Source organism: Coturnix japonica, chromosome 16 (assembly GCF_054131305.1).
Source record: "Coturnix japonica strain WE chromosome 16, WE-NBRP24, whole genome shotgun sequence".
In the NCBI taxonomy this organism is placed as follows: domain Eukaryota; kingdom Metazoa; phylum Chordata; class Aves; order Galliformes; family Phasianidae; genus Coturnix; species Coturnix japonica.
Window position 1 is genome coordinate 4,730,953 of NC_140678.1, and position 18,732 is coordinate 4,749,684.

General features: G+C 46.8%; 2 protein-coding genes and 1 pseudogene across 2 annotated transcripts; 1 reads left to right on the plus strand and 2 right to left on the minus strand.

Annotated features, from left to right (window-relative positions):
* Window positions 1-511: 511 nt before the first annotated feature.
* Window positions 512-1,474, plus strand: LOC146758212 (olfactory receptor 4M1-like; annotated as a pseudogene).
* Window positions 1,475-5,516: 4,042 nt separating this feature from the next.
* Window positions 5,517-6,624, minus strand: LOC146758213 (olfactory receptor 10AG1-like). Its single transcript, XM_085517256.1, has one exon. The coding sequence runs from the start codon at window positions 6,622-6,624 to the stop codon at window positions 5,689-5,691; it is 936 nt and encodes a 311-aa protein (XP_085373382.1). The 3' UTR covers window positions 5,517-5,688.
* Window positions 6,625-10,925: 4,301 nt separating this feature from the next.
* LOC146758214 (olfactory receptor 4M1-like) lies at window positions 10,926-12,545 on the minus strand. Its single transcript, XM_085517278.1, has 2 exons — window positions 12,416-12,545; window positions 10,926-11,827 (listed from the first exon to the last, which is right to left on the minus strand). Exons 1-2 carry the CDS (start codon window positions 12,543-12,545, stop codon window positions 10,926-10,928), a joined length of 1,032 nt encoding a protein of 343 aa, XP_085373404.1.
* Window positions 12,546-18,732: the final 6,187 nt, after the last annotated feature.

Below are 18,732 nucleotides of genomic sequence, written 5' to 3' on the forward strand. Positions count from 1 at the left end.
TGCATTTGGCAGAATTATCTGAAAGGGCTTCTGCTGCAATGCTGTGCATCTGGTGGCTGATTCTACACACAGAGATGGAATTGCTGTAAGTCTCGGTGCTCCCATCACAAAAGCTGAGCGGATTTGTAAGGCCTGGGAGAAAAGGAATAGCATTGACCTCTGTGCAGCTGTTGGGGATGTAAGAAATCAGCTCAGACCACAAAGAGCAGCACTACAGGAGACTGCACTGATGGTCTACAACCTAGAATCAATTTTGGCGCCAGTTCCCAGAGAGAGAAAACATGGACCATCCCACCATGTGCTGACATTCAGCTCCCAATTGCAGTATAGCGCCCACCTTAGTGGGAATCTCCGTTCCCAGCTTTCAAGTATTTCCCCATATGGAGTTCCATCACACCAACCAATGCTCATAGGGTGTGCATAGTGCAAGTACAGCCCACGTTGCTGTAATATTGCAATATATTTGCACTGGTTTGTTTATTCCTGTTTGTCAGCGCTCATGAGAGTCCAAATGGAGCACGAGAACTTAACAACAGTCAGAGAGTTTGTTCTGCTGGGACTGCCCCACAGCCACAGAGTACAGTCGGTTTTCTTCTCCTTCTTCCTGCTGTTCTATATGGCAGTTCTCCCAAGCAATGTCCTCATCATTCTCACAGTTTGGGGCGATTCCCAACTGAGATCACCCATGCACTTTTTTCTGGCCAATCTGGCATTCCTGGATATCTGCTACTGCTCTGTCACCCTACCCAAAATGCTGGTTGACTTATTCTCAAACCCAAAGACCATCTCCTACAACAGCTGCATGGCTCAGCTCTTGTTTCTTCACTTCCTGGGAGCAGCGGAAATCTTCCTGCTCTTGACCATGGCCTACGATCGTTATGTTGCCTTTTGCAAACCCCTTCGCTACACCATGCTCATGAACAAGACTGTTTGCTGCACCCTGCTTGGAGCTTCGTGGGGCAGCGGCCTCATTCACGGCATCATTCTATTTGCTCTCACCATCACTCTCCCGTTTTGCAGCCCCAACATCCTGGACAACTTCTTCTGTGATGTCCGACCGCTGGCAAAGTTGGCCTGTGCCAACATTGACACAGTGGAACTGCTGATGTTCCTCAACAACGGCTCTGTCCTCGTGGTGTGCTTTGTGCTCCTTCTCATCTCCTACACAGCCCTAGTGTTGAACCTCCAGGCGTTCTCCTCTGAGGCCAAGAACAAAATCACCTCCACCTGCATTTCCCACATGGTTGTGGTTTTGGTCACCTTTGGCCCAGCAATTTATATCTACGTCCTCCCCTTCCGGACTTTCCCAATGGAAAAAGTCATTGCACTTTTCCATACGGTCATTTTCCCTTTAATGAACCCCATGGTCTACACGCTGTGCAACAAGGAGATCTGAAGCTCCATAGGCAGGTTAGTCCACAAATGCTCACTGTGGTGTGGACTTTTTATGAAGCATTTTGGAGTAAACAAATGAAGGTCACAGTCATTATCCTTCAGGAAGTCTTCTATAAAATAAAGCCTTGTGGCGATACTAAATCCCATACGGAGTGATTCAGGGAAGAACCAACCCACACAAGGGAGAAGACAGTGTGCCATGAAATTATCATTAAGGATCTAATAAACTTATTAGGTATTATCTGGAGGATGCTGAGGGTTTATAGAGCCCTTCATGGAGTGCTGGCCTCGATTCATTGATTCAAGAGTTCACTTTCCAGTTGGACACCCACTGTTGGTTCTGCCTTCTTCTTGGGCTCCATCATGACTCAGTCATTGGTTTCTTACTGGGCCTCGCCCAATCAAGCCATGTCAATTCTATTAGGCCCCACCCCCACCCCCAAAGCTACACTCACCCCGTTAAAACCACGCCTGCCTCCATAAGGCCCCACCTCTCTTCCCAAAGCCCTGTCCTTTCCCATGAGTAAACACCCACCTGCATGAGGCAGGCACCCCCAACTAACCCCAATGTGACTCCAAAGTGACCCTGAAGTGTCCAAAGTTATTTCAGTGTCACCCCAACGTGACCCCAATGTGCCCCCAAAGTTCTTTTGAATCTGCAACCAGCTGGCAGCTGTTTGGTGAAAATGGGAGGCAATGCAAACACAGCCTTACAGGACAGTGCTGATATTCCTCCAACCAGTCTTTTATTTTTACTTTGAGGAGTAACAAAGCATTGTTACAATGTCCCCTGTGCTTGCCCTTCAGTCTGCTTCTTTGTCTGCCTCTGATCACCCCAGTAATCCCTCTTGTTCAGAAATATGTCTTCAGAAAGAGTGTTTTTCTCAACACAGTGTCACTTCCTGGGGCAGCATCTACGTGGATTGAACTCCAGGTACCTCTGCCCACAAAGCCCTCCAATAACACCCCAGAAGGCACTGCACCCAACAGCTCACAGTGCTCTCGGTTTTCTTGTAGCACTGCATGCAGACAGAACCAAGTACAGCTGTGAAGTGGGGTGTTTATATCGCACGGACTGTGGACAACCTGTTCAAAGTATATGACCAATCTCATGGGAAATAACTAACTGAGTATCTGTAGGATTTAGCACCTGAGCCTTCCCCTCCCACATATTGACCACTCTCCTGAGCTGGGTTTCCCCCACAAGCTCCCTGTGAGCACATGGCCCTCCAGCATTCACTCCTTAGTGAACACATAAAGCAGCTCAGCCCTGATGTACACCACTACTTTGTTCTCACCTACTTACCTTCACATCTCTTATAATTGCTTCTTGAAATTGGTCCAGGCAATTTTCCATGCACTTTTTCACTGCATTATTAAAAATAAAAAATGAAAATAAAAATAAAAAAAAAAAAAAATAGCCAGCCAATTTGTTGGTAAGGCAGCTGTGGAAGGTGTTGTGCCAATCATAGAATCATGGAATCACAGAATGGCCTGGGTTGGAAGAGATCACAAGGATTATGAAGCTCCAGCCCCCCCTGTGGCAATCAGGACCAAGAAACTCCACATTTAACGCTAACCTGTCTGCCCAGGGCCCCATCCAACCTGGACTTGAACACCTCCAGGGACGGACAGGGCATCCGCAGCCTCTCTTGGGCAGCTGTTCCAGCACCTCACCTCTCTCAGAGTAAAGAACTTCCCCCTGACATCCAACCTCAGTCTTCCCTCCTTCAACTTCAAACCATTTTGCCTTGTGCTGCTGCTATCAACCCTTTCAAAGAGTTGACTCCCCTCCTGTTTATAGGCTCCCTTCAGGGACAGTAAGGCTGCAGTGTGGTCAACCTGCAGCCATCTTTTCTCCAGGCTGAACAAGTCAAGGTAAATGAGTCACAGCCTTTCTTTCATCCAAAATCCCAGTCACCTCATAGAATCATAGAATTGCTCAGGTTGGAAAAGATCTTCAAGATCCTCAAGTCCAGCTGTAAACCAACTGTACTACCATAACTCAAACAACCCTCCTGTAAACTATGTCCCCAAGCACCACATCCAAATGGATTCCACTGATGGATTTTCACCACAAATGATAGCACATTTTTCCAGACCAAGTCAGATAAATAAGAAAATTCCAGACTTCCTTCTCAAAACTTCACATCCTTAGGAAGGGTGAATAGAGACAAATCAGAACTGGAGAGGAAAGGATCTGCTAAAGTCTCTTTGGATCCTTTGTCCCCAGTGTAATTAGAAATAAGTATACTGCACAGTGTCATTACGTGTTTGCTTCCACTGCTTCTAAATGGCAAAACTGACAAGGGTTTATTTAAAGATTTGTTTTTCAAACTAAGCACAGACCAAGCAGAAATCACTTATGTGGAAGAAGTCCTCCACTGACATACCTCAGCAGAAGTGAACATCTGCCTTTTGGGTGTTCCCAACAAAAATAACACTATCCATTTACACATGTCCTGCTGCAAGCAGCTGTGGTCATCTGAAGTACAGCTGAGAACAGCAGATCATCTCAGCTTCATTTTAAATTTCTTAAAGGCAGACTGAAAGTTCTGGAGTTGTGCAAAGATGTAACTGAGAGTGAGTCATCAAAGAGCTGAACAGATTCCTTGACAGACCTTATCACTGTGAAGCCTTGGGAGTCTGCTACGCAAGACAAAGGATAACCAGGAGGTTCTTTTGTATGCACTGTTAATCTTTTCACAGTTGAGAAACCTTTCATCCTCTGTCACTGTTGTTTGGGAGAATTTAGGGCCAATTAGCTGATTAGAGTATTGTTTGTGAGTATATGAGATATATGTTGAACACAATGAAGGAGCTCTATTTTGATGCCACAGTAAACTGAGAGAGCTCTCTAACTGGACTGAGCACCAACAAATGCCAATAACCTTCCCTTCCCTTCCCTTCCCTTCCCTTCCCTTCCCTTCCCTTCCCTTCCCTTCCCTTCCCTTCCCTTCCCTTCCCTTCCCTTCCCTTCCCTTCCCTTCCCTTCCCTTCCCTTCCCTTCCCTTCCCTTCCCTTCCCTTCCCTTCCCTTCCCTTCCCTTCCCTTCCCCTTCCCCTTCCCCTTCCCCTTCCCCTTCCCCTTCCCCTTCCCCTTCCCCTTCCCCTTCCCCTTCCCCTTCCCCTTCCCCTTCCCCTTCCCCTTCCCCTTCCCCTTCCCCTTCCCCTTCCCCTTCCCCTTCCCCTTCCCCTTCCCCTTCCCCTTCCCCTTCCCCTTCCCCTTCCCCTTCCCCTTCCCCTTCCCCTTCCCCTTCCCCTTCCCCTTCCCCTTCCTCTTCACTTTCACTTCCCCTTCCTCTTCACTTTCTCTAAGGCAGAAAAAATAATATGGGTGTGTGTGGGGGGGGAGAATAAAATAATAAAATTCTGATGTTAATAATTTTTGAATATTGATGTATTTACAAAAGAAGCTTTTTTTCCACATGATGTCATACGGAATGAAATATCCATTTGAGTTTCTGATCTCAGCTCCTGGTGCCATCCCATCCCAGATATTTCAACCCCCATGGCTGGAAGGATAGTGCATGAAGCTGAGGAACTGAAGTAACACTGTTCAGCAGCAGCAAAAACATCGAGGTATTCCAGCACTGCTTTTTTCCTGAGGTCAGAGCATCCCAACTGAGCCCAGAATGGTACCCACCCCTCATTCCGTATCACTTACAGATTCAATGCTTTTCCATACATTCCAAATAACTGTTCTCATCTTTCCTGTTGTTTTTTTTGTTTGTTTGTTTGTTTGTTTTATATACACACATAGATATCATTCCCACAGTCTATGGCCCATCCCTCTAAAGTGGCGGTGGTGTCCATTGACTCCATGCCTTTGGCCTCCATGCGTCATAGCAGTCGTTCAGGGTAGGTAGGATGCTGTGTGGTGTTGGATTGTTGTGTGCTGGATCCAACTGTGGTTCTCTGAAAATTCCTTCTTCTTTAACCTGCAGAATTCTGACTGGAATACCATTAATGAGGTACAGTGCAATCATAGGAAGGATAATATGCAGTATAATATGGTAACTAGGGCAAAATTGAATGTAGAGACCTCAAAAAGCCAGGGAGCAGGGATCCTTCATTTCCTGCCCTGTGATGATGTGACAGTGAAGCCCCACACATCCTTCTCTATCCTACATAAACTTTGATTCCTTCTGGAAGATGCAGTGGGTTGTGGGACAGTGCAGCAAATCTGGAGGTGCCCCATCTGGAGGTGTCTGAGCCAAAACTGGATGCCAACACACAAACAGCCAAATGCTCATTGGAACAATTGGGGCATAATTTCACCCACTCTGCACTATCACTTTCCCCACAGGAGTTTTCTCAGGGCGATTCTCACTTCCCTATTCCTCATTCCATAGATGACAGGGTTAAACATGGGGGTCAGAATCGTGTAAAACAGGGCAAGGTATTTGTCAGTGTCTGCAGAGTCCCTTGAGTGGTGTTTGAAGTACGCAACTGTGGCTGAGCCAAAAAAGAGAGTCAGCACTATGAGGTGTGAGGAGCAGGTGGAAAAGGCTTTGTGTCTGCTTGGAGCAGAGTGCATCTTCAGAACAGTCTTGATAATTCTAACATAGGAAATGACAATCATGAAAAAGGGAAGGACGGCAAAAAGCAGGATGATAGTGTGCAGGGTCACCCAGCTCCAGAAAGTATCTGCACAGGCCAGCTCCAACAGAGGGGGAACATCACAGAAAAAATGATGGAGGTGATGGGATGCACAGAAGGGCAAGGTGAACACTTGGTAGGTCTGGCCCACTTGTATTGGTACAGCAACCATCCATGAGCCGACCACCAGTCTGACACAGAACCCACCATTCATCACCAGGCTGTAGTGCAGGGGGTCACATATGGCCACATAGCGGTCATAAGCCATAGAGGCAAGCAGGAGGCACTCAGTGCTTCCCAGCAAAACTAAGAAATACAGCTGGGCAGCACAGCCAAGGAAGGAGATTCGGACATCTCCCATCAGGAAACACATCAGTATTTTGGGGAGAGTGGCTGACGTGTAGCAGATCTCCAAGAAGGACAAGTTTCTCAGGAAGAAATACATGGGGCTGCGGAGACTCAAGTCCAGCACTGTAACCAGCACAATCAGGCTGTTCCCAATGATAACTGTGACATAAATGAGCAGGAAGATGGTGAAGCACAATCCTGGCAGCCCAGGGGGATCCGAAAAATCCAGAAGAAATCCAGGTCCAATGGTGTGATTCTTCAGGATATTTCTTTGGAGCATTTTCTCTGCATAAAACAACACCAACAGCGCTTTGTTAGAGAATGCCCATCCACAGCCATGCACAGCTCCAGCAGATAGCCTACAGACAACAGTGCAAAATGGACATCAGGATCAGGAGAGCTTGACCAAAATCTGAATGCAGGTATGGAAACCTAATACAGTCCAGTGGGAATATACAAGATGGCAGTCAGGACCAACCAGTTGAGTATGGGGCAGAAAGTACCATGTTTGGTCCTCCTTCTAGAATAGTTGCCTATGCAATGCCCCGAGCATGCAGTGCAGCTGTGAGCCTCAGCCTCATGCAGCACCCCAAGCGGCAAAAGGCCCCTGTGCTGCTGAGGGTCTCCTTCCCACCAACACACATCTCCCTACAGCTACCTGGGCAGCTCCTTGGACAGGCTGAGTGCTGAGCCTGGCTGGCGGCTGAGTCCCTGCCCCTGCAAACAGCCCTGGGATGCAGGGATCCTGGCTCTGCAGGACACCCTTAAACTTCCATAGGGATGGGATTCAGCTGAATCCATTCAGGCATCTTATCCTGAGGTTGTAGTCCTGGCTCCTGGAGGGGACTCAGCTCCCTCCCATGCCTCCCACACAACCAGCCGGACCAGCACTGACCACACATCGGGCCACAAGCAACTGCCCCCCTGCATCCCTCCTCTTGCACAGCCTTCTTTCTCCTCCATCACCATTCATTTCCATCTTTGCCTGTTGCAGTCACTCTCCAGTTATCAGCTCTCACTGAGTACATTTCCCTCTTGGATCCCCAATGCTACCCCCATGCTGGCTGTACCTCCCTCTCCCTGGCAGAGCTGCCATCTGTGTCACACGGGTTGTGCTGCACTCGGTGACATCTCGGTGCCTGCTGTAAGACAAAATATCCTTAAATAGGACATATCCATTTGTGGACAGTGATCCTTGAAACCTTCATCTGCAACACTGAGACCTCCCTAAGGAGCAGTTCAGGCTTTGAAGACTTGACAGAAATGGCTCTATAGGTCTTTCTGCACGGTAATGAGCCCCACAGTGTATGTGGTGTACGTGAACTTTGGGGACTGAGAGAAGACTGCTGTAAGCAAATGATGGAGGTGCAGTCAAAATGTTGTCTAGAAATGTTAGAGAGTATTGGAGTTGTAATTGGTCCCAGTGGGGCCATTACCAACAAAGCCTCCTGAATAGCTTCTCATTTTATAGTTTTTCATATACAGTCAGTTGGCCATGAAAACCACAGAGCCCATTGGCTATGTGCTACACCACATCAATTTCTAGGAAGCTGGTAAAAGAAAAAAAGAAACTGGTTTTGACTGATTGAGTAGAGGAGATGAGTCAGAGCAACCTGAGGAAGACTTCTGACTTCATCCCAACAACCACCTGCGTGAGACCCCCACTATGGACTGCGCACGCGTCAGTAGAAGGGACATCATGTAAATGAGTTCCCCAAAAAACAATGAATGTGTTAATGATATCTTGGAAATCTGTTGAATATGTATACACTTGATCTATAACTTTCTACCACTTCTGTCCATTGATGCACATGATAGAAGGAGTGATTCCTCTGTGCCCAGAGCTGAATAAACACATACCTGATTTATAACCTAATTCTGGATATAGAGTTTGATTCCGCACATCACAATCTCTACAGCCACATCTCCTACATCTGCCTCTGATCTTATGGCCCAGGTAATACAAGAGGGGGCATTACTTTTGAAGCAGATCTTATCTGACTTAACAGTTGGATGGCCTGAGTGGTCATTTCTAACATAAATGATGCCGTGATGGGGAGATCGCTGCAGGGGAGGCTGTTGGTTGAGCAGCCTGAGAATTCAGACCTCATCACATTTCACTTGCTCAGAGCTTGACTGCTACAAAAGCCTGAGTATTTCATTTTAGATGTCATAAAACCAGCCAACAGGGTTTCCTGAGGAGAACCTTTCATATGAAATTGCTATTAAGTGTCATCCACCTGCTTTGCTCTGATCTCAAAGAAGATTAGAGGTGATCATGGACTGGCCTGAAGGCAAAAAGTTTGGAGCATCTCCAGCAGAAGAGCTGTCACGTGCTAAAGAGGCCCCTCCATTCAATGAACTACTAGAAAATGAAAAGAAACATGCCCTATTCACTGATGGATCATGTCTCATTGTGGGGAAGCACTGCAGATGGAAAGCTGCAGTGTGGAGCCCCACACAACAGGTTGCAGAGGGCACAGAAGGAAAAGGAGAATCAAGTCAGTTTACAGAGGTAATGGCTGTCCAGCTGGCCTTAGATGCTGCTGAATGGGAGAGGTGACCAATGCCTTATCTTTATCCTGACTCATGGATGGTGGTGAATGCCTTATCATAGTATCATAGTCTCGTGCGGGTTGGAAGGGACCTTAGAGATCATCGGAGTCCAGCCCCCGGGATTCGAGCCTCTGTGTAGCAGAGTGGCACTTCTACCACTTGCGCCACAGGGGGGATTCGAACTCCGGGCCCCAGTTTTGCAAGGCAGCGTCCTTAACCACTGCGCCACTGGGGCACACAATGGGGGGGGGTGGTTACAACAGTGGGAACAAAATAACTGGCAATGGAGGGGTAAACCTATTTGGGCTGCTGAATGTTGGAAAGACATTGCTGCCCGAACAAAAGATATGGTTGTAAAGGTGCTTCACGTGGATGCACACGTGCCAAACAGTTGGTCTACTGAAGAACAACAAAACAACCATCAGGTGGATTGAGCTGCCAGAATTGAGGTGACTCAAATCAACTTGGACTGGCAGAATAAGGGTGAATTATTTCTAGCTCAATGGACCCATGAGACCTCGGGCCATCAAGGACATATAAGTGGGCCAGAGACCTAGGGGTGGACTTAACTATGGATGCTATTGCGCAGATTATTAATGATTGTGAAACATGTGCCATAATTAAACAAGCCAAGAGGATGAAACCTCTCTGGGGAGAAGGGAGATGGAGAAAGTATAAATATGCGGAGGTGTGGCAGGTTGATGATATCACATTGCCATGATCTCACAATGGTAAATGTTATGTGCTTACCATGGTGGAAACAACCACTGGGTGGCTAGAAACATACGCAGTACTCCATGCTACCGCCCGAAACACCATACTAGGTCTTGAGAAACAAGTCCTGTGATGACATGGCAACCCAGAAAGAACTGAATCTGATAATGGGTCTCCTTTTAAACATTCTCTTATAAATACTTGGGCCAAAGATCATGGCATTGAGTGGGATTATCGTATCCCCTACCATGCACCAGCCTCTGGTAAGGTTGAATGATACAATGGGTTGTTGAAAGCTGTGCTGAAAACAATGTGTGGTGGAACACTGAAGCACTGGGAGAAGCATTGGGTAGAAGCCACTTGGTTGGTCAATACTAGAGGATCTGTCAGTTGTGATGATTCTACCCGATCCAGCCCCCTGCATACTGCAGAGGGAGATGAGGTCTCTGGAGTGCATGTAAAGAACATGTTGGGAAAAGCTGTTGGGGTCTTTCCAGCCTCTGGAAAGGGCAAAGTTCTCCATGGAACTGCTTTTCCCAGGGACCTGGGAGCACTTGGTGGGTGCTGGAGAAACACAGGGACGTCCAGTGTGTACCACAAGGGAATTTGATGCTGGGGGAGTGCAGTCAGTGATTCCATGTATATATACGTATATGGGTGTGTGTATATATAACACATGTTAATTATTGTCTCTTCCTATACAGATAGCCATTTGAGGTAAAAGAAGCTTATCAACTCCTCTCTTTGATCGTGGAATCTCCTTTAAAATAAGGGGATTTGGAAGCTGATCTGTGACCCCAAATCCTCCTTTGGGAAGAGAGGTGGGGCCTTATGGAGGCAGGCGTGGTTTTAACGGGGTGAGTGTAGCTTTGGGGGTGGGGGTGGGGCCTAATAGAATTGACATGGCTTGATTGGGCGAGGCCCAGTAAGAAACCAATGACTGAGTCATGATGGAGCCCAAGAAGAAGGCAGAACCAACAGTGGGTGTCCAACTGGAAAGTGAACTCTTGAATCAATGAATCGAGGCCAGCACTCCATGAAGGGCTCTATAAACCCTCAGCATCCTCCAGATAATACCTAATAAGTTTATTAGATCCTTAATGATAATTTCATGGCACACTGTCTTCTCCCTTGTGTGGGTTGGTTCTTCCCTGAATCACTCCGTATGGGATTTAGTATCGCCACAAGGCTTTATTTTATAGAAGACTTCCTGAAGGATAATGACTGTGACCTTCATTTGTTTACTCCAAAATGCTTCATAAAAAGTCCACACCACAGTGAGCATTTGTGGACTAACCTGCCTATGGAGCTTCAGATCTCCTTGTTGCACAGCGTGTAGACCATGGGGTTCATTAAAGGGAAAATGACCGTATGGAAAAGTGCAATGACTTTTTCCATTGGGAAAGTCCGGAAGGGGAGGACGTAGATATAAATTGCTGGGCCAAAGGTGACCAAAACCACAACCATGTGGGAAATGCAGGTGGAGGTGATTTTGTTCTTGGCCTCAGAGGAGAACGCCTGGAGGTTCAACACTAGGGCTGTGTAGGAGATGAGAAGGAGCACAAAGCACACCACGAGGACAGAGCCGTTGTTGAGGAACATCAGCAGTTCCACTGTGTCAATGTTGGCACAGGCCAACTTTGCCAGCTGTCGGACATCACAGAAGAAGTTGTCCAGGATGTTGGGGCTGCAAAACGGGAGAGTGATGGTGAGAGCAAATAGAATGATGCCGTGAATGAGGCCGCCGCCCCACGAAGCTCCAAGCAGGGTGCAGCAAACAGTCTTGTTCATGAGCATGGTGTAGCGAACGGGTTTGCAAATGGCAACATAACGATCGTAGGCCATGGTCAAGAGCAGGAAGATTTCTGCTGCTCCCAGGAAGTGAAGAAACAAGAGCTGAGCCATGCAGCTGTTGTAGGAGATGGTCTTTGGGTTTGAGAATAAGTCAACCAGCATTTTGGGTAGGGTGACAGAGCAGTAGCAGATATCCAGGAATGCCAGATTGGCCAGAAAAAAGTGCATGGGTGATCTCAGTTGGGAATCGCCCCAAACTGTGAGAATGATGAGGACATTGCTTGGGAGAACTGCCATATAGAACAGCAGGAAGAAGGAGAAGAAAACCGACTGTAGTCTGTGGCTGTGGGGCAGTCCCAGCAGAACAAACTCTCTGACTGTTGTTAAGTTCTCGTGCTCCATTTGGACTCTCATGAGCGCTGACAAACAGGAATAAACAAACCAGTGCAAATATATTGCAATATTACAGCAACGTGGGCTGTACTTGCACTATGCACACCCTATGAGCATTGGTTGGTGTGATGGAACTCCATATGGGGAAATACTTGAAAGCTGGGAATGGAGATTCCCACTAAGGTGGGCGCTGTACTGCAATTGGGAGCTGAATGTCAGCACATGGTGGGATGGTCCATGTTTTCTCTCTCTGGGAACTGGCGCCAGAATTGATTCTAGGTTGTAGACCATCAGTGCAGTCTCCTGTAGTGCTGCTCTTTGTGGTCTGAGCTGATTTCTTACATCCCCAACAGCTGCACAGAGGTCAATGCCATTCCTTTTCTCCCAGGCCTTACAAATCCGCTCAGCTTTTGTGATGGGAGCACCGAGACTTACAGCAATTCCATCTCTGTGTGTAGAATCAGCCACCAGATGCACAGCATTGCAGCAGAAGCCCTTTCAGATAATTCTACCAAATACATCTCTCTTCCTGAATGCTGTACAGCACAGCACTGAGTTCAACATCCATGCACAGTGCAGCGGACAACACGAGGAAGGTGAAGGCTCTAACTTACTCTGCACAATGCGGGGCACATGGAGGCCTGACGACACAGCCGTCTGCTTTGCTGAGGTTGGCAGAGATGAAATCTGGGAGGTCTGATACAAACAAGACAGTCTCACATTCCAGGCAATGACAACCACCATTCTGTCCCCAAATTGTCCTGAAATGGCCCAAAATTGTCCCTAAGTTGACTCAAAGTGTCCTCTAATGTCCCCAAAATGATCAAAATTGACCCCAAATTGCCCCAAATTACCCTCTAAGGTCTCCAAAAGGTCTCCTAAAATTGTCTCCAAATTGTTCCAAATTAACCCCTATTGTCTCCATATTGACCCAAAATCTCCTCTAATGTCCCCGAATTTTCACAAATTAATCGAAATTGACTCAAGATGTCCTTCAATATCCCAAAATTGTCCCATTACACCTCACTGTTCACAAACAGATACAAATTGTCCCCAAATTGACCAAATATATCCTCTGATACCCCTAAATTGTCCCAATTTACTCCCAAATTGTCCCCAAATTGACCAAATATATCCTCTGATACCCCCAAATTGTCCCCAAATTGATCCCAAATTACCCAAAACTTGTCTCCAAGTTGACCCAAAATGTCCCCAAATTCTCCAAAATTGTCCCCCAAATGTCCCTAAATCGACCCAAATTGACCTCCAGGCCTAAAATCACACCCACTGATTGGAAAAGGAAGCCAGTTACGGAGCACTCCCATGTGTTGTGAGTCAATGGGATGCACTCATCTGACAGCTGCAAAGCAGATCGCAGTGGAATACCAGAACACCTTTTTAGCCCATGGTGTCACTGCAGCCATCCCAAAAATGGGGAATTCCATCCTGGATTTTCCCTGGAATGCATCAGTTTGAGTATTTTCTACACTAATCCATTCTCCCCAGCTGTCTTTCAGTGCAGATGAGGGTGCTGGGATAGCATTCAGACTTCCACTTTTCCTCACAGAAATCCCGTAACACATCCTAGTTCCTCACTGGGGCCATCAGAACATTGGGGATGTGAAGAAAAAACAATTATCTAAATATCTCTAATCAGTTAATCCATCATTAACCAGCCATGTGCCCAGCTGAGAGAGCAAAGTGCTCCTTAAAAACATCGTTCCTTGAAGCAGGCTTTAATTATCCATAAGATAATTAAGGTAGGGAAGGAGCACTGAGACCAAGGAGCCCAACCTTCAGCCCATCACCTCCTTTAATAAATCACAGAATAATTAAGATGGGGAAAAAGCACTGAGACTACAGAGTCCAACCTTCAGCTCATCTCCTCCTTTAATTAATCATGGGATAATTAAGATAATTAGGCAACACTGAATGCTGTATTTATGCAGTTGAGCTCTGCTCGGAATGTCCCACTGACTCCCAACTCTGTCTTTAAGTGGATTGATTGCATTAAATGCACCTCTGAGTTGATTCCTGGAATTGATTACCCCACAGAAACTCATAGAGACCCACAGAGACCCATAGTGCTGGAGCTGGGGCAGTATGTTTGGGCTGCGGTTGGAGGGTCCTTACAGATCACAGAACCACAGAATGGCCTGGGTTGGAAGGGTCTATAAGGATCACAGAACCACGGAAAGGTTGGGTTGGAAGGGTCCTTAAAGATCATAGAGCCTTGGAACAGCTGGATTGGGTTGGGTTGGGTTGAAAGGGTACTGACAGAATGGCATGGGTTGGAAAGGAAATCCAAGTGATCCATCCACACTGTTGTCCTGTGCTGGGAGAGTAGCACAGCCTTAGGCACTTTTCTTCCTCATCGAGCTCACTTTCTCAAGCCCACCCCATGCAGACATACATCATCAGCTTCACTACATACCTCCCTTTCAGGACCTTGTGGGCAGTCCATCAGCCTGCTCTGAAGCCTTCTCTCTCTTCCTCTCCCACACACTCATGCATTCAGCAGTGCTGTGCACAGAGTTGATGACTGCTGAGCTCTGGACCCACTCACAGCCACATCTCCCTCCATGTGTGGATCAGTCCACAGCCGGCACTGCCCCACTGATAGGGGTGGATCACTGTGTGGCAGAGGATAGACATATCCTCCCATTGTGCTCTCTTGGGATTCTTTGTCTCTTTAAGGGATTACTGAGACTGCAGTGTTTGTTTTGGTTCCAATGGCAGTGGTTTATAATTACGGCACACAGCTGTGCTGACAGCTCTGATTTCTGTGGGCCTTAATGAAAGTCATCAGATGTTTGTCTGATAGCAACTGTTCACTAATACTTATTGTTATCTTTTATTTTGCCTTACATGAATCTCAACCGGGCATTGCATTCGTGGGTAAAGAAAAGTTGGTTAGAAAATGATAGAAAATCAAAGCCCCTTTGCATTGCAGTTGAGGCTTCCACCCATAGAGCCGTGAAGTCACCGTCCCTGGAAGTGTTCCACCAATGTGGGCCAGAGAGCAGTGCTGGTGGGCAGTAGGTGGTTGGATGAGGGGATCGCTTGTAGTTCTTTTCCAGCCGTAATGACTCAGAGCTGGGGCTCAGTGAGGGTTGGCTGCCCCTGAGAGGTGGGTGGTCTTTGGGATGGAGTTGTGTTTTGCCATTACAGTCAGATTGTAATGAGAAATAATTACCCACAGAGGTAATTGTTAGGTTATAGTTAAAGTTAGGGTTACGGTTAGGGAGCCATCTCCATTGGTCTCTCCATACAAAGTGCCACATTGAGGTCCCATCCAATGCATGATTTTAAGATGGAGAGCCTACCAGGGGTGGTGCCCTGCTTGACTTCTTCTTCTCCTGGGGAAGTAGTGGGGTCACTGTCCCTGCTGGTTTTCGAGGCACTGGGATGAAGTGCTATGAGATATGTTTCAGTAGCTCAGTGGCAGTAGTGATGATGTAAGGACGGCTGAACAGGATGGCCTTCTATGTCCTTTCCAAACTTGTGGTTCTATGATCCTATGTTTATATCTGCTTAAGTGGATTATAATCTATGCTTCCGATATGCAAATGAGCTACCAGCCTCAGCCTTTCAGATTCTGAATGTACAGTTGGATCTGGGGTTGCACAGAATGGAAACCCATCATCCACAGTTCTCCTCATCAGTTCATTTCCTCTCATAGAATCACAGAATCACGAGGTTGGAAAGGACCTACAAGATCACCTAGTCCAACAGTAATCCTCCCATTACTGTAGCTACAACAAAGCATTAAACCATATCTTGTAGCTCCTCATCCAGACACCTCTTGAACAATGCCAGGGATGATGACTCCACCACTTCCCTAGGCAGCCATTCCAGTGCCTGACCACACTGAGACAAAAAGTTCCTTCTTATGTCTGGTCTAAGCTTCTTTTGGTACTAGTCTGCTGGCAAAGACGCGTGCTTCAAGGAAGTGTCAAATGAACGCAATGTGTTTTTGTTGGTGATTGGTTGGTTGGTTGGTTGGTTGGTTTCTCCCTTTCTCTCTTTCCCCCAGAATCTGTCCCACCGGGCAGGGACAGGCATTGCCCACAGACACCGAGGCTGCTGCTCCATGTGATTTAAACAGCTCTGGACTCATGATCCCTCCCTGCACTGTGGGGTTGTTTCCAGTGATTCAGAGGAGATAGGAGATAAAGCTTATAAGCTTTTACAGTCATTCAGGTACTGAAAAATTAGAGTGAGATCGCCCTGCAGTCCTCTCTTCTCACTGAGCTTCATTTGGTTTATGTGGGTGACATTTTGGAGCCTGGCCTGGTCCTTTTGTGTGGCATCCCTTCCTTCTACTACATGCACTGCTAAGCATGATACCATCAGTAAACACTGAATCTCGCTGTCTGACTCATTGATAAAGATGCTGAAGAGCATTGGTTTCAAGATAGGGACTGGAGGACCAAACTCATCATCAGACCCCAACTGGATGACACCAGCTTGCCCTGGAGAATCTACCTTGTCAGGTCCATGTGCTAAGGAGCTGGACAGAACATGTTTTTGGAGAGTCAAACAGGCAGGTTCAACAAGTACCCAAGGTGACCTTGCAAAACCAACTGGTTCTAGACATATTGCTGTTAAAAGAACACGGGGTGTGAGCGACATTGAACTGAGCTGAAGGAGAATGCTGTATCATCATCCACAGTGCCACCACTACCATAACTGAGGCCCATCAAAACACAAAGGCAATCACCAAAAAGACTGGAGTGCTTTTTCGAGTGATGCAGCAGAATGACTGATTTGATGCACTGATCCACTGGCCCTGGATCACATCCCTGCTGAAATCATTGGGATGCAGAGGGTGGGGGAAATGGCTTGTGTGAATATCAGTCTTAGGATATGGTGTGGGTTTTTGTTTCTAACGGTAGACCTTCTCATCTCTCTTCCTTTTAATCTTCTAACTGCTACATGCAGATCACCATTGTTGAAGGAAACCACAGAATGTTTGAACCATAGGTTGGTGTATGGGATGAGATGTGAGTGTCTGTTCATGTGAGCTGGAACAATGCCCTGAGAGACAATTAAGTCACATGGAGCAGCTGGGTGTCCCTTCCCTTTATTAGATTGATGTATCAGCCACTCCTGGAAGAGTCCTGAACAACAGCTCTGTAATGGTCAGGTTTCAGGACAAGGCCTGGTGTGACTTCCTTTGATTTGGATATAGCCCAATGTCCAGTAATTAAGGCAACTCCAGTTCCAAATAGGGGCTGATGATATCTGAGCTGCTTCCTTTGATATTATAACTAGTTGCTGGTGGGGAGGTTGGATTTGCCCTGCCTCGGCTGCTCCCAGCTTCTTGGTGTAGTTGTTTCCACTCTATGCTATGTGGAACATCCCTATCATCTCATCACCTTATTTAATTCCCCTTCTTCCTTTTCTTTTTCTTTTTCTTTTTCTTTTTCTTTTTTTTTTTTTTTTTGTTTTGACTTCTAATTGTTTTTACTAGCAAAAGTCTTACATGAAGTTCCTATAAATCTCAGGAGATGCCTCTTAACAAGTGACCGGCACAGCTGGACTTCAGTGCCTGGGGCAAGTAATGCTGTTCCAGACATATGCTTTTATTCCTAAAAGAATAATTAGTTGGTATCATCCTCCTGGCTGGGTGGCTTATAGTCGACTCCCACTTTACTTCCTTGTCCGTTAGTCCTTGCCCAGAGCTTCTCAGCCATGTCACTGTCAACTGTAAGCTCCATGCAGAAGTCAAGTGGGACACAGAGGGCACAGCCTTCTGCTGGGTGGATACAAGTGTTGGTTGAACAGGACGGGACAAGCCCTCCCACCATGCCCTCCTGGGAAAATGGCCACCCCAAGAATGGCAGTCTGCCTCCTCCATGACCCCATCTGAAATGCTCCTGCACTGACTGATTAAAGGGCTTTAAACCAGGTCCGAAGGGGAAAGGGAGGGGAACTGGATCTGACAGAGAAGGGCTGAGGGATGTTGTTGCTGTTGGAGATTGCAGGGAAAGCCTCAGATTTGTTCCATAGGACTGTGGGAGGATTCCTCAGAGAAGGTCTTGTTGCCAATACCCTGTCCTAAATCTTACTGTGTACCCTCTGGGGGTAACCCCAACCTGCTGCTGCCCAAAAGTGCCTGTAGACCAGTGCGGGTAGCATGAGAAATAAACGGGACAACTCAAGAGAAAACCACAGAGCATTTCCTTTCATGCAGGCTGCTGCTTCTGAGCAAGGCCCTGAACACCAGTACCACGGTGTAGATGCAAGGCCCAGCCAGGCTAAATCAAAACATGCTTCTGGAAGGGGATGCTTTCTGAAGAGTCTTTATGCTAATGAGACAACCACAAACATTCACTCAGCGAACTCCAAATCTCTGTGCCTTTGCAGGCCTAGGGTCTTGTTTGTCAGTTGAGATAACCGCACATCTGTCCAGAGCAAGATAACCCAGGGCTTTGTGGGAGCTGGAGAATTGCAGGCCATGATGCTGATTGTTTACCTATTTGTAGAGCTTTTATAGCCTTGTTATGATGCTGCATTGCACAACTTGTTGCTTACTGCTTGTTTTCTCTGCTGCATCATTTGTCAGCTCTGGATGTTGGATTAGGGTATTTATTTTGCTATGCTGTTTGACCTTGTTTTGTATAATGATAAAATTGGCAGCAGACGAAGTGAAGTTTTGTGCACATTCAGCTCTGTGAACATCTTTGGGTTTTGGTAGTAATATTATCAATATGATTAGGAATTTCACATTTTACATAGTCTCCTCTGGGAGCCCAGGGGTATTCAAGGAGTGGCTGGTCATTTTGTTGAGGGACATGGTTTAGTGGGAGCTATTGGTAATAGGTGAATGGTTGGACTGGATGATCTTTTTGGCCTTTTCCAACCTTGGTGATTCTATGATTCTAGGATTGAGGTTAAACAATTATTCAGGAGTACCAGTGAGAGA

Coding starts and splice junctions, on each gene's coding strand:
- LOC146758213 (XM_085517256.1), bottom strand. CDS start 6,624: ATGCTCCAAAGAAATATCCTGAAGAATCACACCATTGGACCTGGATTT.
- LOC146758214 (XM_085517278.1), bottom strand. CDS start 12,545: ATGGTGGTTGTCATTGCCTGGAATGTGAGACTGTCTTGTTTGTATCAG. Junction 11,828..12,415: donor TGTGCCCCGCATTGTGCAGA/GTAAGTTAGAGC, acceptor CCTGTTTGTCAG/CGCTCATGAGAGTCCAAATG.